Source organism: Ursus maritimus, unplaced genomic scaffold (assembly GCF_017311325.1).
Source record: "Ursus maritimus isolate PB19 unplaced genomic scaffold, ASM1731132v1 scaffold_2, whole genome shotgun sequence".
NCBI classification, from domain to species: Eukaryota; Metazoa; Chordata; class Mammalia; order Carnivora; family Ursidae; genus Ursus; species Ursus maritimus.
Genome location: NW_024424452.1, coordinates 63,308,578 through 63,333,393, shown reverse-complemented (window position 1 = coordinate 63,333,393; position 24,816 = coordinate 63,308,578). Strand labels below are relative to the sequence as shown.

General features: G+C 38.6%; 1 protein-coding gene across 1 annotated transcript in view; it reads right to left on the bottom strand.

The window, feature by feature from the left end:
• Nucleotides 1-24,816, bottom strand: part of FMN2 (formin 2) — a 357,463-nt gene that overhangs the window by 27,673 nt on the left and 304,974 nt on the right. Inside the window, exon 13 of the mRNA XM_040636046.1 lies at nucleotides 3,566-3,715. Within this exon, the coding sequence (XP_040491980.1) occupies nucleotides 3,566-3,715 (150 nt within the window). The remainder of the gene's footprint in view (nucleotides 1-3,565; nucleotides 3,716-24,816) is intronic.

Genomic DNA, 24,816 nt, shown 5'->3' with positions numbered 1-24,816 from the left:
CACCCTTAGAGGAATAACCTGACTTGGAAACTAGACTCAACCACAGAGGAGAGTGGTGGCAGGAAGATGAGAGGCGGAGAGAGTGAGAGCATGAGAATAAGAGAGAGAGAAAGAGAGAGGGGGAGAAGAAGAGGAAGGAGGAGGAATTGGAGGAAGAAAGAGGACACTTAGAAAGACAGATAGTGAGAGACAGGCATGGACACACCTGACTAGCCCCCAGAGACTGCAATTCGAATTTCTGTATTCAGGCAATCCACATGCAAGTGCCATCCCTGCCCTTCTGTGGTTTGACTGTCTAAACAATGCCTTTCCTTTTACTTAAGGTATCTGGAATGTTTTTTGTTTGTTTGTTTTTATTACTTACAATGATAAGTTATGCGGGAAAGCATGTTCATTACTTCATAAGCTAAATTCTCATTCCCACATCTATGTCAAATACAATGATGTAACAAGTCAAATCAGCAAATATATCTGGACACCGGAAGGGTGGAAAGGCACTGTGGCTCAGTGACAATGAGAGCTACATCAGAAATGAAGACGCAAAACAGCTCATTGGGAAGTAAAGACTAAAATGCAAATACCGAAATAGTTATGGTATAAGATTAAAATAGACACATCATTAGGCATCATCATAGTATAAAACTGACTAAACAAAATATGCAGATAATAAATACAGGGTATTTATTAGGAGGGAACAATCAGGTTGGGGATACAGATACCCATTTTAGGTATTTGTAGTGCTATGTGAAATTCCACTCAGATCAACACAGACTGTACCAGAAGTTAAAACCCTTAACTGACCACATCCCATTTCCTATCAATGTCTGAGGACTTGAAGCATTCCTAAAATACTCTTCCGTTTACCTACACAAAATACGATACAAAACTTACACTAGGGCAAGGCTGGCTCCATGCGTGGTGTTTGTGCACTTTTAGTAGAAGGGCTCTGTACTTGCTGTCTTGAAATTGTTTAATAATTTTTTAACAAGGGGCCCCACATTTTCATCTTGCACTGTTTCCTGGAAATTGTGTCACTGGTCCTACACTAGGGAAAGGGACAAAGTTTTTCTACAAATGAGCCAGACCAATGGTCTTGCTTATCAAAGCAGCCCATTTGCCAGGAGGTGTAATAAAATTCAGAAGTTCAAGAGCAAACAGCCCTGGCTCACCTGCCACACATTCCTCCTTAGCCTTTTGTGAAAAGCAAATGATTTTCAACGATGAGAAGTCTGCAGTGAAGAGCACTTGTAATCTGCCAATTCACAACACTGCCACCAAGGGGTGAGCAAAGTCACCAAAGGTTGCGTCAAAAAGCAAAATCACCAAGGGTTGAGTCAAAAAAGCCACAGTATAGTCCTAGGACATGACAAGTACAGGATGGAGTATAAAAGAAGCATCTGGTTGATTTTATGAGCTACCCAGTGAAGAAAAGCTAGTTTTGGTCATGTTAAATGCATAAAATATCATGGAACAGTGGTTTGGTATCAAAGTGTTACCTAGAGACACAATTCTGCCTCATGGAGCACAGGCTGGATGAGACTGAGTGTCACTGGGGAGTTGTGCAACTGAGTTAGTCAGACTCAACAACTCCCCTGAGAGGGCATCTCCCCAGCCCATGTACAGATGTACAGAGTAAAGGCAAACTATAATAAAAGTGTCCACCCACCTTCTTGTCCCAGGACGTGCAGAGGAACTGCCGTAGGAACACGCCAGTCTTCTGCTGTGATTTACTTACGTCCCCGATGTGCTATCAGAACAGCTCCTCCAAAACTATGCTCCCCCTGTTCTGTGTTGTTGACGCCTAGCTCTCCTCACTTCCACTCTCATTTAGGGACTCCAGCCCCAGCCACCACACGAATGACCGCACGTGGTGAAATCCTCAGCTGTCAAGGGAACCTGAGTGGCTCCCATGGCTGAGCACCTGACTCTTGACTTCGGCTCAGGTGGTGGGATCGAGCCCCGTGTTGGGTCCATGTTCAGTGTGGAGTTTGCTTGTCCTTCTCCCTCTGCTCCTCCCTCTGCTCTCTCTCTCTCAAATAAATAAACAAATAAAAATCTTAAAAAAGAAGTGAAAGAAATATTCATCTGTCAGATTTGTACATTTGTGTGACTGAGTTGTCAGCCCTTTTCTGGGGGAGTAAGTTGAGATTAGAGATGAAAGAAGGTCCATGGGGACCAGTGAGGGACATGAAGGGACATTGTAAGTGATGTGCTGAAGTCAAAAAAAGGGTTCTCCTTACGATTTTCCAAACTGACAGCCCTTGCTTGGTAAAAAAGAAATTTTAAAAAGATTATATATAGCTAAGTTTGAAGGACATGAATGACAGTTTACATGTGCTTATATTTCAGTAGTTATTGGTCCTATTTCACCTGCATAGTCTTTTGACTAAAATTGCATATTTTCGGTTAACCCATAATGATGCACTTTGAAGTAGAATACTCTCATTATCTTTAGAGTGAATACTTAAAGTATTTTCCCTTCCGTTCAGACCACTCTCTGTTTCCATCTACTATTCACTGAGGTACAATTTCTTCTATGAAAACACCATGGAACCTAAGTAATTAACTATATGAGTTAGCACTCATAGCACAGTCTATGTGCCCCACAAATGCCAGCAATTATTTTCAACCGATTTAAGGATGTATCCTACCTACTTACACATGAAAACTAGGTGGATAATCATGGTTTTGTACATGAGGAAGACAATAAGCAGAAATTGTGGAATTTTGTGGTCTGACGAACAAAGTCCCTTAGGATGTAAATGTTCTAAAGATCTAAAGCAAAGTCATTGTTAGTGCAAGGATGTTGGAAAGCTTGCTCACTGGTTTGGTTTTAGCGTTTGGTTTACAGTGCTGATTGTGTTTCGTTTTCACTCTCCCGGTAGACCCAGCTATCTGGGGCTGCTGTCCTGGGAGGGCTAGCTTTCCTCCTGAATTAATATTTAATACGCCTCCATGGAATTTCATAATCAGTGACAAAGACTTCATATACTTAAGAGAAAAAAAAATTCCCTTCATTCCTGAAAAAATTTACTTTAGGAAATGTGGTGTAATTCTACAAGAATCCTGTAAGATCTTTTAAAAAATATTGATCATCTGTTTCTTGGTGACAACTGCCAGAAACTTTAATACAAATGGTGAAATTTGGATAATATCTCATGAATTGAGCAAAAACAAGACAAAATAAAAATGATTCATCTTACCTTTATATAGTCTTTGCTACTGGTCTTTTGAGGTGAGTGGGTTTATCATCTCAGCAGAGTTGTTCTACTCCACTTACGTGATCTCCTTTTTTGTGGTTTCCTCATCACACAAGTTGTTTTACCAGACGGTGGTCCTGGCAAACCATTTTCCCAGCTATTCTCTATAGCATTATAGCCTCTGTGCCAATCCTTCTTATTCAAACTCCAAATTTTGTCAGTTCTCAGCACCCTATTAGACTTGATATCCCAGGTTGAGGGCCGTCTAATTTTTCATTCAGGCTATAAAAGTTGGCAACCCCAGTGGCGTCACACCTAATAAAATTCCAGTTTTAAAATGCCATTGTGCAAATGAAAAAACCTACCTTTCTTGTAGAATGAGTTTGTTCTCTTTCTTCCAAAAGTCTTTAAAGTCAGAGCTGAATTCATGCCAGATACTGAAGAAAACATTTGGGGACACCTCCTTCTCTCCAATTTTTGGTTTCATGAAGAAATAGGCTGTAGTCTCCAAAAAGCTGTCAAAGCACACACACATGAGCATAAAAGCTATGATTACTTTCCAATATGGGATATTCTTTCTCCATCCAAATGGTGATTTCATTCATACACAGTTATTATTACTAAGAAGACTCAAACTCTTCAAGCATCAACAGTAGTCGCTTATGGTTTCATGTTAGAGTTTTGGATATGGATAGCAGCAGCTGGTAAGAATACTCCATATACTGATAACTATCCTTGGTCCAATTCCATTTTCAAAGTTAATCACTAAGTGCCTGACATATTTCAGAAATAAACCTGTAGTCAAGTTGGGACATATTGTAAGTAGTGGGTCTATACTTTTTTCTACACTAAAGAAATGAAATATCAGCCATTTGTCCCCAAACTGCTATGTATTCTATATATATTTTTTATATTGTTCACATACAGTTTGGCTTCCTACATTGCTGAGGAAAAAAAGAAAAAAGTGAGTCCCAGGAAATGGTGACAAAGTCTCTCATCAGATCATGGCAATATCACTGAGTGGATACCAATATGGCAGCCAGCACTGGGACAGTAGGCGGATGGGGTCAATCTATAGAGGTGCTGCTTCATACTACACAACTACATGAAGCTCGGAAGTTTCAGAAGGCCTAGTTGACAAAGAACATACAACCGGTAAATGGTAGCTTTGTGACTCAACAAAAGTCTTCCATTCCCATAAAAAATGTCCTGAAAAGGACCTAGGCCAATAAAACTGGTAATGTCATAGTGAGGACACCTGGGCAGCTGGTCAGCATACAGCCAGAGTTGCTGCAAAAAGGAGTGACGTTCCAATACCCTTTGCCCCCCCTTCCCTTTTTTTCCCCACCCTGGCAGGGGGCCGGTACTTTCACTGCTCTACAAAGCACAAGTCTGATTTACTATGAAGTAAACATTTCTAAGGCAACTTGATTTTGCCATATTGCATTGTTTGATTAAAAGTATGTGTTCACACATACATACATTAACACACATCTGTGTATGTACTCAGTTTGTCATCTAGCTCATTTCAAATCCTTACCCTGAAAAATATATGAAAAATATCTCATTGATATGATCATCAATAAAATGAGATGTGTAGGGTGAATACACTCAGAAGATAAAGGAGACTGAGTATCACACACAAAATAAAGAATTCACAGCCACCCTGACTATGACCAACAGGCTAGGCGGTTTAAAAACTAGCCTCACGGTAGTCTCTAAGCAGTAAGATTCCCAGGGACACCAGCTTTTGGATTCTGGGGAGAGATGACAGCATGTATTTGACCAAATGTGTAGCTCCCAGAAATTATGTTTTTCTCCCTAGTTAGCCTAGTAGGAAAAATGACACAGTAAAGTCAGTCAATCCTGAGAGAGAGAGTCAGCTGTTAAGTGGATAAAGTGTGTGAGAACCTGGCTGCCCTGAGCCATCATAACGACATCCGGATGCGTCCGCCGAATGTGCTGATGGGGTGAGGACTGCCAGGAGAGTAGACGGCAGGGAGCATGAATAGTCTAAGACATATCTGGGTCATACTTCATTAAAACCTAAAGTATACACATACTTCCCTCCTGAGAAAACCGGTCATTCTCTGTATGAGCCCAAAGACAATTTATGACCTGTATGGCAGAAATTAAGTCTCAAATCCTTGACCATCCATTTATTCTTTTCCATCATTTCTTGGTATTTGTTCTTCATCAATTGATCACTACAGACCAAGCCAGTTTGTTTGGGCAGACATATCTAAGTTGTAATAGCTGGTTCATCTGTTTAGCTACTTAAAACATTTTGAAAGTTCTATCATGAGGCAGCATGGTTAAAAGGAGAGAATATAGGACTAAGAATCATAAACAATTGAATTCCAAAAAACTAATTTCCAAAGTGTTTGTTAAATGTTTTAACACAAAACAAATCTATTTTGTATTTTGCATATTATTTTCCATTATATACTTTATATTCTATATTAAGAAATATGAATATATATTTACTAAAAATTTCCTCTAAACTGTAACTAAGTCAGTTGAGTCTGATTTATTAAAAACCATTCACGTGATCATGTTCCCTATAGACATTTTTGAATTATTGGCATGCATAGAGATTTCTGATACTGGTACAAATTATTCTAATTATTGAATAATTTCCCCTTGGCTTTGCCATAAATTGCCTACATAACTTTAAGAAGGCAGCAACTTTTGAGTTTCAGTTTTGAGCTTTTCCGTTTCTTCATCTATAAAGTGGTGGATATGTCTGGTTTTCAAAGTTATCATGAAGATTCAATGAAAAATACTTGCATGTTATAAACTAAAATAACAATATATGTATTAACTTTTTAAGAAGCAAGCATTTTTCACTAAAAAATGCTCTTTGTGCAAAGCTTAATGAATTTGTGAGACATATTAGTATCCTACAACTGAACTGAAGTCAATGCGTGAAATTGCTGAATGGCATGATTCTCAACAATGACAATTTATGTATGTAGCGGTTTCTTTGGAAGTGGCCATGGTGAAAGAATGTGTCTCCTAAGTATGATACAGGGAGTAAAGAATTGTCTGAGGATCACAAATGCTGTCCCAACTGTATTCAACCACCCCACTCCCTAGAATAAAGCATATGCACTTTTCAAAAATAACCAAATAAATGATAGGCAATAATTTCTACAAGTTATCAAGGTACCTTGTATGCATTTTTGGTTATATAATCCTGTCCAGTATGAGGTGGCATTCTGCTAATTCAAACTCATATGACATGAAAGATACCCATTTGGATGGGGGGTGGAAGGGATGGATTCCATTCTTTCTGGCTTATCCCCTTTTTTCCTAAATATGAACCCAGGAGGGTCCCATCCACAAAACAGCAACACAGGAACACGGAAGAGGGCAAGCATTTCATCTGGGACCTTCCTCACTACCGGCTATTCTGTGAGACTCTCTTGAAATGACCGTGACCCACTAGGAGCCAGTAGTGAAAAGAACTGTAGTTACGACACAAAGAAAATGCAGCAATCACAGTGAGAGACAACTGCAGAGGTCACCAAATCATCAAGACCCGTAATCAGGATTCTTAGGTAGACCTTTCCGGAAAAGACCAGCACTACACTTCTTTTACTGCAAAAATGAAACAGTGCAGCACCCACTCCACGACACAGTCGAGGCAGCCAGAGGTTCTAAGCAGAGGGCTCCAGCAGAAGTGTTCTGAAATTTCTCTGAATCCCCACATAAAAACAGAGAGAACAACTGAGATATTAAAAATCAAGGCTAATAGAAACATATCTACAAACACACTGTCCCCAGTGCGACCACAAACCTCAAAATGCAACCAGGGGAGACAAACTATTGACAATACAAAACCCAAGTAGTAACATTGTCTGCACAGGAGGAGGCAGGAGAAAGTAACAGGGGGACTTGCCCCAACACAGAAGAACCGCTGTATCACAAACAGGCACTCCTGAAAATTGTTGAAGGGACATCTGAGAAGTGCAGCCAAAACTGGAAGGGGTTTTATACACTCTAATGCACGGAAGAGGAGAAAAGACCTACGGTAAGTTCTGAAAGGGCTGGAACAGTCTGAATACGTGAAGTCTTAGTACTAACCAAGACAAACCCGCTCCTACAGCAGAGCTCTGTCTGCGCTGGTAGGAAATGCTAGATTCAAAACTGTGGAGCATAAACAAAAGGACAAAGGCAACAGAAAATGCAGATATATTAGAGGGGAACATCTGCAGGCAGTATGAGGTCATTTTTGGTTTCTTCCTTTTTTACCATTGTGCACAAGCAACAAAAGAGAAAGCTCTGGAGCGGAAAAGCTACAAACAGACTGAAATTAAAAATGTAAACCATCAAACTATGTGGGAGCAGATCAAGCAGTGCTTGGAAATTGAGAACTTTAAAATACCTATAAGTAGAAAAATAAAGGTGTGAATTGACTAATGCAGGCATCCGTCTCAAGACACTAAAGAGGAGCGAGCTGAACTTGACTGCACCGAAGAATGGGAGATACAGAGAACACAGAACAGAGAAATGGAAAACAAACCTCACAGAAAGTCAGCAGGGTCACCAACTGCCTTACTGGAAAGTTTAATAAAATTGATAACCCTACCATGGCTGATACAGAGAAAAGGAGGAAATACAAATGACCAATATCACAGACGAAAGCAGAGTTATCATGATAGATCACACAGGCCTTAAAAGTATATTTTGAGACATTATCAACAATTTTATGCCAAGATATATTTTAAAAATTGAAAGTAATTTCAGTTACCTCAATAACTGAAACTTATTTCAATAAATAAGAAATTATTTTGTATATAAACGTAATCAAAACACCCCTTTGCAAATACTTGTGGTCCACATTGTTTTACAGGTGCATTTACTAACATTTAATGAAGACATAATGCCAATTTAACACTAGCTCTTTCAGAAAACAGAGTGTGAGAGCACATTCTCAACTCATTTTATGAGGCCAACATTAATTACTCTGATGTTGATACCAAAAAATAAAAACATGAAAGAAAAATAGAAAGGTTTATAGACAAATATCCCTTGTGAACGTAAGTAGAAAATCCTTCCTAAAATACTAACAAATTGATGCAGCATTTTCAAAAATGGATCCTATGTCACATGCAACTGGAGTTTATGCCAAGACAAAGTTGTTTCAGCATCCGAAATGCAGTCAGTGTAACCTGTCACATCAGCAGAGTAAAGAAGAAAAGCCATATGATTATTTCAATAAATGGAGAAAAAAAAATTTGAAAAAATTCAACACGAATTCAGTATAAAAAAAAGGAAAAATCCTTTGTAAGATAGGAATAGAAGTAAACTTACACAATTAGATAAATGACATCTGTGAAAAGCCTATAGCTAACATCATTCTCAAAATTATGCATGACATATGATTCCATTTACGTGAAGTCCAAGTATATACAAAATTAATCTATGTTGATAGAAATCAAAATAATGATTGTCTCTTCAGAGAGGTGTGGGGTAAACAGATTGAGGCAGCAGAGCTGTTTTGAATCATGTCTGAATGGTTGTTACTCATTGAACTTGTTTTATTGTATAAATCATGCCTCAATTCACAAAGAATGAAAGAAAGTAAGAAAAACAAAAAAGAGGGGTAGAAGGAGAGTGAGAAAGAAGGAACTGAAAGGAGATGGTGATTAAGTCCTATGTTTAATAGTTATTAAAAGAAAAAGGAAACCAGGGATAAAATAATGGTTCTACAGACCAATGAGAACATGCCAGAAACAGGCCTATAAACAGAGGAAAACTGTTGGCTAACATTTTAAGACAAGCTAAAAGAAATTAATAAAATGATAGAGGCTCTAATAAACACAATTCAAAGTAGAAAAACTCAGAAATGAGGTGATAGAATTTAGTAAAGAACCATGAAATTTAAAATATTTCACACATGAAGTCTGAACTGGAAACTCACAAGAGTTATTAAGAATAGTGTATCATTTATTAATAGAAATAGAAGACAAAATAAAAGAAAACACTTTAAATCAAAGAGAAATGAGGAAAGTAAAGAGAAAGTTACAAATATAGAAGATAGGACATTCCCACAGGTGTGTTATAAAAGCCCCTACAAAAGATAACCAAAGCAAAGAAACAGAACACATATTTAAAAAGTATGATTCAGGAACATCTTTTTTGAAATAAATAAAAATAATTGAAGCTACGTATTCAAAGGGCCTGCCAATAATCAACCCTGAGACATATTCTAGTTAAACTATTGTATTTAAAAAATAAGAAAAAAGAAAAAAAAATCCTTTGGTTATCATGCAAAAAAACCAAGTTCCTTACAAAGGAAAAAAAAAATAACCCTTACTATCATCATATATTTAGACAATATCCTATGTCAGAAGACAGTAGAATACCATATTTAAGATACTAAAGACAGAAAGAAAGAGTGAACCAAATATTTTATATCTAACCAAAATGACTTTCGAATATAAAGGGCACAGGAGAACAGTTTTCAGAATGAACAAATTGAAGAAATATTGTTCTGATGTCCAGTTACCAAAGAATCTACTAGAAAATGAGATTCAGGAAGTCAAGACGACAGAAGAGACTCTGAAGGGTTAGCAGCTCAGGTTTCTCAACATGGGAAAGGATACAGGATGTCAGAGCTTACAGTTAAGAACTCTGCCCTGAATTTGAACTGGAGGTGGTGGTATGAAGTAACAATGTTCTTTAATTCTAGCTCTCTCTACTAACAAGTCTAGTCACAGTACCAATTCAATAGCAATAAAAGTAGAACCCAGGTTTGGGATCTCCAAAGACCATTCGAATTAATGCGCCCAGTGCTGCTTGAAGAAACAGCTCAATCCAGGACAGGGGAAAAAATGTACAAAATGAACCTGGAACGTCCTACCCAAGAAGAGAGTAAGGAAGGTCCTGTCAAAAATAACTCAGAAGTGAACTTAAAGATGGAACATTTTGTATCAGTAAGAATAATAACTGCAAAGGACTGAGATACCTAAAAATATGTTTACTTCAATGAGCTCATCATAATGCTTAAAACTTTAAAAAATATATTTACTTAATGTTGGAAGATGCTAGATAATGACCTCATTATTTTGAAAACTAGAAAACCAAGGAAAAAAGAACATTCATTTCCTATATGAGCCATTACACTGAATAGATCAATGCCAAGTGAGGAAATGTTTTTCTTTTATAACTGAGAAAAATGACAAACTGTCACCGTTTTACAATTCCTTATAAATTAATGTGTCTAGACACTGATTGTCAAAGACTGGTAATATCACCAAAAAAGACAACCAAATATGATATATTTCCACTTGGTGGAACATACCACAATTACAAAATAATTCTGCCACCTGAACCTGACTAAGCATCTAGAGCTATTTACTATCTGCAAGAAATATAGGACAGAGACTCATGTTTACCTGCATTCATGTGAGAAAATCAGGATAATCCAGTCTTTGGAGAAACAGCATAGGACTGCTATGAACTAAATGTTTGTGTCCAAAAATTTCTATGCTGAAGAGCTAATCCTCAATGTAATGGTGTTTGGAGATGGGACCTTTTAGGAGATAATTAGGTTTAGATGAGGTATTGAGAGTATAGCTCCCATGATGAGATTACTGCTCTTTGGAGAAGAAGAAGAAAGGGGAGCTACTCCCGCCCCGGTCTCTGCTTTGTGAGAACACAGCCAGGCGACAGCTGTGCGCGAGCCAGGAAGAGGACCCTCACAGACACCAAATCTGCGACACCTCCATCTTGGATTTCCCAGCCTCCAGAACTGTGAGAATCAATGTTTATTGTTTAAGCTGCCCAACGTGGTGGAGCACTGCACATTCTTTACCTCTGCGTATGTCTTAACTTTTCCGTAATGAAGACTTTTCTTTTAAAGACTTTTTAAAAAAATTTATTTGACAGACAGAGAGCACAAGCAGGGGGAGTGACAGGCAGAGGCAGAGGGAGAAGCCGAGTCCCCGCTGAGCAGGGAGCCCGATGCGGGGCTCGATCCCAGGACCCTGAGATCATGACCTGAGCCAAAGGCAGATGCTTCACCGACTGAGCCACCCAGGCGTCCCTGAAGAATTTTTTTTTAATTACAAATGCACACACACGGGGCTAATACAGAGAAGTAATGGCCGCAAGCATCTTTTAAACTGTCATTTTAGAAATATTTTTAAAGGGCTAGAGCATTGCTTGAAAGACCTCTACTGGACATTGTTTTTGACTATGAGTTATGTTCCACAGATAATCAAAACAGACAGCTTTGATTTCCTTATTTGAAAAGGGGCCATACCACAAAATGAGAATTATATTCTTTTAAACTCCTCATCTGTTTTTAAGGCAGTTCTCTTTCTGGGAACTGTGTGCATAAAGAATGACTCAAAACTTGGTTTTTATTACAACTAAAAGAGGTGCTAGTAATTATCCTAAATAGTATTTTCTCTCCACAGGTTATGATCTATATGGAGAAGCAAATGAAATATTTAAAACTAATCTATTGTCTGTCCTTGCCGTCAGTTATTTCCCATCTATGAACAGGATTTACCCCTAGTCGAGCACTACATAAAACCCTGCCTTTAAGCCCAACAGTTCTGGCAGGACCTACTCTCTTCCAGTCCTAGAAAAGGGCACTATGGCTTCAACTGAATTCATCAGTGAGTAGGTAGTAACTAGGTGCCAGACACCACAAATGGCAACGATATTAAAGAAGAATGCAACCTCGATTCAATGACTTCCTTGAAGAACATCTCAATCAGGTTAACAAATAAACGAGTCAAGGTATTGGACAAAGCAGTTAGCTGTGCTATGCCTCAGGTTTGCGGGCTCCCAGACATTTACGGTGCTCTCAGAATCAGATCACCCTCTGAACAGCTGCTCTGTTATCAAATATATGCTTCGAAGGGTAAACTCTTCTGAGATAAGTTTAGAAAATGTTCAGATATTTATTCTTCAACAACCTGAAAGCATGTCTAGAACAACACGAGAGGACTTTCGGGTATGTGGCTGGGTGCTCCAGAAGTAATCCCGGCTATAGAAAAAAGGATATATCCACAACAGCAATCCAGGATGAGTAACCTAAAGATGGGATGATTTTCAGGCTGCCTGGGTGGCTCAGTCGGTTAAGCGTCTGACTCTTGATTTTGACTCAGGTCATGGTCTCAGGGTCATGAGACTGAGCCCCTTATAGGGCTCCATGCTGGGCGTGGAGCCTGCTTAAGATTCTCTCTCTCTCTATCCCTCTGCTCCTCCCCTGTCCCCTCCCATGATGCAGGCATGTGCTCTCTCCCTAAAAATTAAAAAAAAAAAAAAATGGGTTGATTTTCAGAGTCATCAGCATCTTTACTTAACTGATGTCAAAGAGACTTTCCACCCCGGTTAACATAATCATACCACACCATCTTTACCCACTGGCTTCTTGCTCCCATCAATCTGGACTCACAGGCATGCATTTCCGCATTTCCTCATCTGCCTGTAATGCTCTTCACCCCAAATCCACATGGCTGCCTCTCGCCTCTTTGAGACCTTTGCTCAATCCTTACCTCCTCAAGTGAGATCGTACATGAAAAGCCAAAGAAAGAGGGCAACACTGGGCTTCTCTAATATTCCCGCTTTATTTGTCTCTAAGACACTCACTGCCATCAGAAATAGGAGATAATTGGTCCACTCGTCTACTGTCGGTCTTCCTTCTGCAGAATTTGTCCTCTATGAGGGATTTTTGTCTTTTATGTTCGTTGCTTTATCCCTAGCATCTGAACGGCATCTAGCACATAGGAGTTGTGTAGTAAATATTTGCTTAAAGAATGCTTCTCTGCTCAATGACTGGTGTAGACAGCTCTGGGGAAAAAATTCTGCTTTTTAGAAACTTAATAGTAGAAAAAAACTCTGTTAGGCATCTTATAGCCTGACATTAAAAAACAAGGGTTTTGAATTGGAAGGACCAAGTTTAGTTCTGCCTCCACCCAAAGTGGACCTTTGCTGACTTAATTAACTTCTCTAAGCTCTGTCACCTCATTTGTAATATGAGAAGGGCAGTGCCTCCTGCCTGATCAGATTCTTGTGAGAGTTAGTGGGATCCGTGGGCAATAGGGTTCGTGGAGTTGCCAGGTACATAGATAGATCAGTGATGGCTCCATTATCACTGGCCACCGCTTCTTCTGCAGCCTTCCAGGTGCGTTCACAAACTATGAAAAGGCCCAGCACCTGTTCCTTGTACAGAGACATTAGGAGAACAATTCCTTTCTTTCCTATAACCTCACATGATATGAGGCAACACAGGACCAATTTATACATTAAAAGTATTGTTATGTCAGTGTCCCAGGACAAAGGGCCAGTGCCCAGTGGGGTGACCACGTTACACACTCTTCCCTATTCATCTGTGCAGTTTATCTCACTCGGCCTAGGAGAAAGTTAGCAGTACTGCCTGCCAAGAGAATTCCTCTCACTTCGTTTATATAGAGAGAAAAGCACCCTTTCCCCCTGGCACCACGTGAGAGGTGAACAGTAAGGGATTTCATCCTTTACTTTTGAGTCTATTTCGTGTGACTGCTTCATGCCCCACAGCATATATTTCATGTATATGCACACACACGCACACACGCAGGCCCGCAGGCCCGCATCTTCCTGGCCCCTAGCGAACAGACATATCACAGTCCCCAGCTAAGCAAAGAGGTCTGCTGAAAGTAATAAACCCATTTAACTCAACTTATCCTTCTTCCTACTACAAATACAGCTGGAGTTATCAGCAAAGCTAACCCCACAGCTCACATCTGAGTTGTTCTTATGTTCTGTTCCGTCTCCAAGCTCTGTGCAGACAGCAACAGGTCATTTATTAATTTCCCCTCTCTCTAACGCTAATGCCAAAAAGCTCTGGGACCAAAGTCCTCCCTCCCTGGCTCAATGGCCAACGTGGCAGTTCAGGCTATTTTGAGACACCGCTCTGTTTGTGCTCGTGGGTGGAAGTGAAGGGTCTGATGAGGTCGTTTCTTAGGCGCACTCTACGACCGGAGGGGCCCTTCGGTGACTCAGCAGTTCAGTCCTGGCCCCATCTGAGTGGGCCTGGGGGGCCTTCCCCTCAGCGGCCTCTGTGACCACCGCTGCTTCCTTCTCTTAATACCATTGTCCTTTTGGAGAACAGCAAAAAGCTCACATGCTAAGTGACAGTTTATACACAATTTGAGAATGGCACATTTATGACTTAATTTAGTTCCTATAGGCAGAATCAAGAACATAAAGCATCTCAGTATTAAATACGAGGCCAAGAGAGCATACCAGCTTAAATGAACTGCCAAGGATCATCATCATAAATCTTCTCTTGCTTTTGCCTTTTTATTGTGCAATGTTGGATTTTGTAACATTATTCTCCAGAACAAACAAAAATCTCAAGAGAAAGATCTATTTTCAGTTAAAACCTTCCACAAGTAACTGCAGTTTTTGGAATCCAAATCATCCTCTTCACTTCCACCTCCTTCCTCCACCCCCATAGGAACTTACATGAAGTGTAACAAATTTTATTACCCCAATAAGGAAGAATAAATCCCCTTCGTTCATCATTAAAAGGCCTTTGAGGGTCTTCCATCCCTTTTTAGCACAAAGAATACTCTCTTGCCAATGATTTTGCTCCAGGCAATGGAAACGCAGAGGAATTCAGAATGGTAAGAGGACAAACTGGTATTTCTTTTCTCTTAAAATGGAGAACTGTGGTATTTCCACCTTCAGGGTAATTGTGTTCTCAAAGCAGCCAACTGCTCTTAGAAAAAAGGTAATTCAACACAAGAACAAGTATCAGCTCATACATAACATGGAAGAGAAGCTTAAAAATACAAATGACACATTTTCAGGCACTGATGGGCTCTGAGAAGACAATCCAAGTCCCCAAGTCACACTGGTCCCCAAGATCAAGCTACAAGTAAGTCCCTAAAACTAGGAACCAGACAGTAACTGTGGTCAACAGTATGAAGCAGTCCTTCGCCCGCGTCTCCTGCAGCTTCTCCATACGCTCCAGAGTTGTTTCTAGATTCATCTCTATTATTACGATGTCCTGAATTCTCTTTCAGGATAGCCTCTCTTTACTAATTTACATAATTTTTCACCACTCTAAATTTTTTTCTCTATATATCATTGCATTTTCATTTTTAAAGGTGGGGGGACTTTCACCACCTCTCAATCAAGACTAAGCTCTTTACCAGCATGGTTTTTATCCCACAACTATTTCCTTTAGGAAGATATCAACTCCATTATTTCCGATTTCCAGTATTTAGTATCTCTCTTCTTATTATCATCAACTTTTTCTCCTGATCCTAAAAGCACATACAGATTTTCCATTAAAAAATACTTCTCCCAGGCATGCAGACTCATTGAGAGACACCATAATTTATGTATAGTTGCTTTATAATTTAATGTTTCTGTGTCCTCATTCATTTTGAAATCTGGTTTCATAGGCTGGCCTTCCATTTTTTTTTTCTCTCAGCATTCCCCAATAAAAACCTATGACTTTTAACAATTTTCATCCCCATGTCCTTAAATAATGGGATCATGACTATCTTGCTTACTTGAATTCAAAAATAAGAAGTTATTAACAGAGCTTTTCTTTTATTCCTTACAGTGACCTATGCAAATGGAATAACATATATTATTTCCATTTTCTCTTCATGAATCTAAATTATGGAAGCTTTGGTCACCTATTTCATCACCTTATTGTGGATTAATTTTAGATTTATAAAAGTTGGAAAGATAATATACAGAGTCCACAAAAGCCTTCAACCAGCCTCTTCTAATATTAACTTCCTATGCAATCACAATACATTTGTTAAAGCTAAGAGATTAACATCAGTACCATGAAAGTGAGAGGAATTCTCTTGGCAGGAGCTCCTGCAAAGTTTCTTCTGAGTGAAGGGAGATAAACTGCATAGATGAATAGGGAGGAATGGGTAAGAGTGGTCACCCCTCTCTGGCATTAGCTCCTGTCCTTACAATACTGACATACTGACATCAGTTTTAATTTATATAAAAGTCCTGTGTTGTCTCATAATTATTTGTGGTAAAAAAAAAAAAAAAAAAAAAAGAGGGACAGGACTTGAACTCATACAAAGCATGTCCTCTGACCATATTGGAGTCAAATTAGAAGTCAATAATAGGGAGACCTTTACATCATTTCTAAATAATTCATACAGAGCATGTTTCAAGGGAAATTAGAATATGTTTTGAACTGAAATGGTAACATATCAAAATTTGTGGGATGCAGTTAAAACGGAACTTAGATGAAAATTTATGCATCGCATGTTCATATTAGAAAAGAAGAAAGTTCTAAGATAGGTGACATAAGATTCCACTTTTCAAAACTAGAGTAGAAAGTGTAATTTAAGCCTCAAGCAAGCAAAATAAAAGAAATAATAAAAATTAAAGCAGAGATCAATGAAATTGAAAACAAGAAAACAATACAGAAAATAAACAAATCCAAAAGTTGTTCTTTTTTCCCCCTTTCTTCTTTTTCAAAGATCAATGAAATTAATTAGCCTCTAGCCAGACTAAGGAAAAAAGAGAAAAGACACAAATTAGTTATATATAAAAACAACGAAAGAAGAGTTATCACTACCAATCCTATGGACATTTAAAGAAATATTATGAACAATTCTATGCCCATAAATTTGATAACTTAGATAAAATGGATCAATTGTTTGAAAGACACAAATTACCAAAACTCTTATAAGGAGAAACAGATACTCTAAAGGCACATTTATCTACTAAAGAAATTAAATCGATATTCAATAACCTTCTAAAAAAGGAACCAGGCCTGGGTAGTTTCACTGGTAAATTCTATTAAAGCTTTAAAGGAAAAAAAAAATGATAGCAATTCTCTGCAATCTCTTCCCAAAAGTAGAACAAATTCCTAACTCATTCTATGAAGCCAGAATTACTCTAATATCAAAACAAGATGCAGATATTACAAGAAACAAATACTATAAGCCAATATATCTCTTGAACACAAATGCAAAATCCTTAATACAATATTATCAAATAGATTTCAACATGAATAAAAAGAATTGTACCCCATGACCAGGTGAGACTTATTCCAGTTATGCAAGGTGAGTTCAAGACTCAAAGTGAATCATGAAGTCTATCACATCAACAAGCTAAAAAAAATTATATGATATCAATTGATGTAGAGAAAACATTTGACAAATATCTAACACTATTCATAATAAAAACCTTAGCAAACCAGAAATAGAGAACTTCCTCAAATTTATAAGGAACATCTACAAAAAACTCTACAACTAACATTATGCTTAATATGAAAACACTGAATGCTTTCCTAAGATTGAGAATAAAGCAAGTGTATCCTCTCTATCACTCCTATTTAACATTGTAATGGAAGTCCTAACTAACGTAATAAGACAAGAAAAGGAAATAAAATGTATACACATCGGGAAGGAAGACATAAAACTATGTTTACTTGGGGCACCTGGGTGGTTCAGTCAGTTAAGCATCTGCCTTTGGCTCAGGTCATGATTCCAGGGTCCTGGGATTGGGCCCCACATCAGGCTCCCTGGCTCAGTGGGGAGTCTGCTTTTCCCTCTCCCTCTGCCTGTTGCTCTCCCTGCTTGTGCCCTTTCTCTCTCTGTCAAATACATAAAAAAAAAAAATCCTTTTAAAAATTATCTTTATTTGCAGATGAATATGTCTATGCAGCAAATGCCAATGAATTTACAAAATAACTCCATGAAATTAATAAACAAGTATAGCAAGTTTGAAGGATATAGGTCAATATATAAAACTCAATTGCTTTCCTACTGTTTCCATTGCTACCAGCACTGAACAGTTAAACTTTGAAAGAAGAAAAAAAATAATATATATATATACACATATATGTATATATAATTTACTATAGCACCAAAAATGGAACACAAAGGTATAACGTTAAATACACACGTACGATCTGTATGAGAAAAACTACAAAACCATGATGAAAGAAATCAAAGAAGATCCAAATAAATGGAGAAAGATTCTACGCACATGGATAGGAAGAGTCAATATTGTAAAGGTGCCAGTTCTTCCTAATTTGATCTGATTCATGCTATCCCAATCAAAATCCTAACAAGTTAATTTGCAAATTTTAACTGATTCTAAAATTTATATGGATAGGCAAAAGAACTGGAATCAGCAGCACAAACACTGAAGACAAAAAAAAAGTTGAAGACCTCACACTACCCAATTTCAGGACTTACTACAAAACTACCATAACCAAGACAGCCTTGTGTCAGCCAAAGAGTAGGAACATACATCAGGGAAATAGAACACAACACCCAGAAACAGACTCACACAAATAGAGTTGACTGATTTTTGACAACAAAACAAAGTCAACTCAGTAGAGGAAATCTAGTCTTTTCAACAGATAGTGCTGGAACAACTGGATATCTATATACCAAAAAGCTCAAAAAACCAAGAACCTTAGCATAGATGTCACATCTTAGACACACACACAAACACACAAAAGATCTAAAACAATTGATCAACAACTTGTGGAATGATGGTAAGAAAAGTTAAATAATTTGAAGATTGCATGTTACTTTGGAAAGAGGTAACAATATTAAATAAATTCATTTGTTAATTTAAAGGTAATCATGAGAAGTAAGAGAAATAAAATGTATTGTTTCTATAGCTCCCATGAATATACACTTTTCAGATCTCCCAGATTTCCAACTGCAGAAAATGAAAATGACCAAGGGCCCTCAGAGGCGTACTCTGAAGGCAATCACTTCACTTGCACAGAGATCCAACAGGAGCTCCCAGCTAGTGAGCGACATGATAGAGATACTGATGCAGGTGCAATCCTAGGAGGCAAAGGACTCCTCCAAAGGGTAACTTTGGCTCAAGAACTTCCTACTGGCTTTGCCAGAACTTTCCTGTAACTGCCCTGCAGCCTAAGACTTTTCTGATCCATGTTTCCTTCCTTCCCTCTCTTCCATGGGGGCTGGATCTGCATTTGGGTCTAACAGCTGTGCCAGCTTTCTCTGGCTCCCTTCCTAGTTTGTCCAATAAATCCAGTCTTAGCACCTGTTTCTTGGAGAACGTGAAATAACATTAAGTACAGCTACAAGTGGCCTGAGAAAACAAGCAGTGAGGTGGGGTTCTAGGATAGGCTCCCTCACCACACCACTGTCCTGAGTGGTATGTGGGGCACAGACTGATCCCAATACAGTGAAGGCCATGAACCGTAAAGATATCACCACAGTTAGCCTAAGAAAATGTCCTGGTCTGGGAATGTCCTCAAAGGAGTGATGATTTGAGCTATTGATTATATGGTGAGAACAATGCCACACAGACAGTAGAGTTGGCTGACTACTGCTAAGTTGGATAGACACCCTGCAGAGGGCTAAGGAGAGAGCCAGGACATCAATAAGCTGTTAAAGACTACTAGAGGGCCTCCTGGTAGCTTGGATAGAGGCAGCTATCTCCTGCGATGAAATGATAGGCACTGCTGAGCAACAAGAAGAAGATTAAAGAATTAAAGTTGCAGAGCTCCAGAGATATTTCAATGCTCAGAGAAAAGTAGGTCTGCTAAACTAAAGTCAGAGCCCTGGCTGGGAAAACCTGCATCCTGAAACAAGGGATGGAGACGTCTGACGGTCACCCACCCCTACACATTCCTGAAACTCTTCCAAGTTTGAAGAGGTAGCCCACTCTTCCCTAGTAAATCCCCTGTGTTAGAAGACACTACAAGAAGTAAAAATGGTGCCCTCTGAAGCTGCCCTACCTCTTCTCTTGGCTGCTAGAATAAAAATTAAGGTGACATCCCAGCATAACCCAGCTAGGGAAGTGCTAGACCTGAGAAGAGAAAAAAAGAATAGATACCCAAGGAGATGTAAGAATTAGCATTCATGTTGTGGCAGTCAGGGAGTGGCTCTTACAGGCCTAGAGTAAGTGATGGCCAATGCAGAGAGACGCAGACATGGTAAGTTGCCCTGGCAAAAGGCAGAGGAAAAAATAAAAGGCTGAGGGCAGTAACCGCGCCCACATATATTACATGAATCTAGAAAACTGAGCACAGGATTTTTCCATCGGAGGACAAGGTACTAGTAACAGGAGCAGCAGCATGACTGAACGGTGCAGATGGGGCTTTTCTCTTGCAGGTCAGGAAAGACAGAAGGAGAGAGGGTCACAGCTCAGACTCTTTAAAATCTACCGAGATAACAGACCCTTGAAGTAACAGGGGCCAAATGGTGAGGCTCAATGGCCAGAAGCCTGGGGACTGTAATTACCATAGTAACAGGCAAAGCACGGGGCAGATATGGAAGCCTGACCTGCCCAGAGAGCGAAGATGGTTAATAGAGGATGGCATCCTTACAAGAAAAACAAGGGCACTGAGCAGACACCCACAGCTTCATCATGGCCGCCTCCACTAGTACGGGCTCACGGGGCCAGGTAATAATAGAACCCTGCCAAAGCATAAAGCTCCGAGCACACGATTGGGATGACTATACCAGAGCAGCAGGAACCACCTGTAAATTGGGGTTTCTTGTCCATAAGGATATAGAAAAGTTGAGAGTAAATTGTGGAAGTGCTGTAACAAATAAATATTAACCAAACAGGGCTGATGTATACTTTATATTAACATCAGACAAAACAGAAATTAAGGCAAAAAAAATTACCAGAAAAAAGATAGTATTGAAAACAAGATTTAACTTATTTGGATGATAAAAAGCAACTTTAAATTTGTATGTACATAACAAAAAAACCATGCAAAATAATACACAGAGCAAACATGTCAGTACTATAAAAAGAAACTGACATATCTACCATGTCTTTACTATCCATTCTCAGTCATTGACAGATTGAAGCAGAAAAAAAAAACCAGTAAAGGTACTGCCTATTTGAACATTTCTTTTAAAAAGATTTTATTTATTTATTTATTTGAGAGAAAGAGACAGAGCACAGGCAGGAGGAGGAGAAGAGGGAGAGGGAAAAGCAGACTCCCCGCGGAGCAAGGAGCCTGACGTGGGGTTCGACCCTGGGCCTCTGGGATCGTGACCTGAGACAAAGGCAGATGCTTAACTGACTGAGCCACCCAGGTGCCCCAATTTGCACAATTTCTGAGTCAGCTTGAAACGATAAGCAAACATAGAATGCTGTGCTTCACCCTGAAACCGTGTTCAGACTCAGCTGGTGTATTTGTATGTATTGATCTCCTTTGGACCATAAAGCATGTCGCAAAAAATTCAATCAATGTCATACAGATAGTCTCCTTTTGTGTAATCTTTATGTAATTAAGGCAGAAAAAAAAGACAACTCTGAAAATCCCCTATATTTGGAAATTTAAAAATACACTCCCAGGACAAGGAAGTCCTAGTAAGACCTTCACTGAAAGAACTACTTAAAGAAAGTTCTTCAGGAAGAAGAAAAGTTTATCCAGAGGAAGAGAAACAGTTGTAAGAAGAAAGAGCCATTAAATATAGTTATTTGCTCAATAAAGTAGTAAGTCCTAAATGATCTCTGTGTGTGTGCACCTAAAAACTGGTGACTAAAACTTGAGACAACAAGAAAATGAGAACAGACTATTCCTTGAATTGTTTGGGAGTCAAGATAAAATAAAAGACTTCATTATTTGCTAGAAAGCTTATATTTTAAAGGTAACCATCAAAATACTAGAAATAAAATCTACAAATTCTAATCCAGCAAAGGATCAAAAGTAGAATAAAGAAAACTTTTCCAACTAGTAGAGAACAGGAAAAAAGGGAAAAAAAGCAAAAAGCCCCAAAACACTTAAGCATATACTAAGTTGGTAAAAATATATCAAAATATACCAGCAATCATAACACATATAAAATAATTTAAATTACCCATTGAAGAAAGTCCTTCAGAATGGATATTAAAACAAAATTTCAGACAAATGTTTACCAAAGACATGTCTAAACTAAAATACCCCAGAAAAATGATGAAAAATTTTATACCAAGGAAATATTGAAAGAAATGTGAAGAAATGTTAATAGTAAGCAAGAAAAATGTAAGGCAAATAACATTAGTGGCAATAAAGAGGGACATTGTGTGATGATTAAAAAAAACAAAAACAAACATTCCACTAAGATAATAAAAACCATATAGTTTCAAAATATATATAGTTTGGGGCGCCTGGGTAGCGCAGTCGTTAAAGCGTCTGCCTTCGGCTCAGGGCGTGATCCCGGCGTACTGGGATCAAGTCCCACATCGGGCTCCTCTGCTAGGAGCCTGCTTCTTCCTCTCCCACTCCCCCTGCTGTGTTCCCTCTCTCGCTGGCTGTCTCTCTGTCACATAAATAAATAAAATCTTTAAAAAAAAAATATATATATATATATAGTTTAAAAACACAGAATTAAAAGATCAAACTGAAAAAGCCACAATTATATTGGGAGATTATAATGCAGCCTTCTAAAAATTAGTAATGATGTAGATTCAGTAAATATAATCAATTTTTATTTTAAAATGTTATATGTCACTAATTTAATATGTCATGGATTTCAAAAAAGTAACATTATTTTATGAACCACTAATAAAGAAAAATAGACCAATATAAGGAGTCTTTATAGAAGAGTTCCTCTCTACCACCCTTACGTATCATGAATCAAGATAGCGAAGGGTTCATGGAAAAGAGAATGAGAAAAAAGCCCTAATGCAGAAAGGCACGGTAAAGAATCTTACTATCTCAACTCAAGCACTAGGTAAACACATAAAACAAAAACAAAACTAAAACAACCCCTTTGAAAATCTGAATCATAAGCCAGACAAAACTAATGCAAGTTTTCTGTGTGAATTCTCACTCCAAGGTCTCTACAAACAAAAGCCAAGAATTTAATTTAAAGTGGTTTGGGGTTGACCGTGCCCTCAGTTGACTGGTGAAAACAAATTCAAACCCCTCTGGAAGAAGTTGACAGGCCCACACGGATCAAACAATGCAGTCGACTGTAGGACGTATCCCCAGTGTCAGAGATAGAAAGTGTGAAAAAGACGCATCTGAGAATTGATAGATTATAGATTCACACACATAACACATTGATTCTGTACAAGAAATATGAGTGTTTACTAAAACAGACTGCACACTAGATCAAACAGGAAGTCCTACTGGATTTTTAGAGAGCATCATAGAGACTAGATCTTGATTGCAATGCAATTAACTGAGATCAACAGGAAAATGACTGCAAACAAAGCAAATCCCATACACTTGAAACAAACACAATGAGGATACACATAGTAAGTCATGACCTGAAGAGGCAATGACAAACAGCTTATAACCTAACAGCAATAAAATATATTCTATTTCAAAACTAATGGGATGCAGTTAAAGTAGAACTTAAAGGCAAAGTTATAGCTGCAAATACATGGTTTAAAAACAAGGAAAATTTGAAATAAATGAATTATTCATTCAACTAACAAATCCAGGGGGGAAAAACCACAGGCTTGTAGGAAGAAGGGATAATTAAGGAGTAGAAATGTGTGAAATAGGAAGAACCCCCCCCAAAAAAGGGGGGCAAGGGGTAATCAATAAACCAAAATATCTGTTTGTTTTGATAGAATGGTAAAGTAGACAACCTTCCTAAACAACAAATAGGCCATGAAACTGTAAAAGAAGTCAGGAGGAAACACGAGTTTCCAAATGGAACGCAAATACAGATGCAGCGAGGTGGCCGATGGCAACAGACGTAGAGGCAAGAGACCATGTTTTGTCTCGATGTTTTTAAACAGCTATTTCATGACAACAATGAAACAGGGGCATGAATGGCAATAAGGGAGAAGGTGAACTCAGGCAGGGAAAAGATCCAGAGGGGCTGTGTGACGGGGAAGTCACTTCCTCTAAGTAGCAGAAAAGGAGAAGACGGTGGAATAACAGAAAGAGGGAGGGCTTCTGGCCTGGAGGGTTCACTCCATGAAATTGAGAGTGGGTAGAAAAATTGGGGCAGAGCAGCAAAGAGGGAGAAATTTAAGGAGGCTGGATAAGGTGTGAAACAAGAGTGTTTTGTTTTGCTTTTAAAGATATATGTATATACATCTATCATCTATCTATCTATCTATCTATCTATCTATCTATCTATCATCTATTATCTATCATGTATCTATCTAAAATAATCTCAGTGTAAATATCTCATAGTTATTTTTCATCATACAATTCACAAAGTGGTCTTTTTAAGAGATTTTATTTATTTATTTTAGGGGGCGAGGGGCAGAGGGAGAGGGAGAAAGAGTCTTAAGCAGACTCCGCCCTGAGCATGGAGCCTGATGCAGGGCTCAATCTCACGACCCTGGGGTCACAAGCCGAGCTGAAGCTTAGTCAGACGCTTAACCCATGTGCCACCCAGGCGCCCTGTAATTCACGGCGTTTTAACATATATTGCTACTTTTATCTCTACGTTTCTATCAGCAAGGCAGGAACATGACAAGAAATGAGTTAAAGGCTATTATTTGACAGAATTAAATAGCAGCCAAAATGCTCACAAACACCAGTTCCTTTTGGCTTTAAAATGTCATAACTGAATGCTGCAATTGCGTAACAGACTACTTCTAACATTTAACATCCAACTTTTAAAGTGGCCTGCATTCCATCCTCGGCTCTGCGCTACGTCCCTCCTTGATACAGGCGAAATAACTGAACAGAAACAAAATTCTCTCCCTT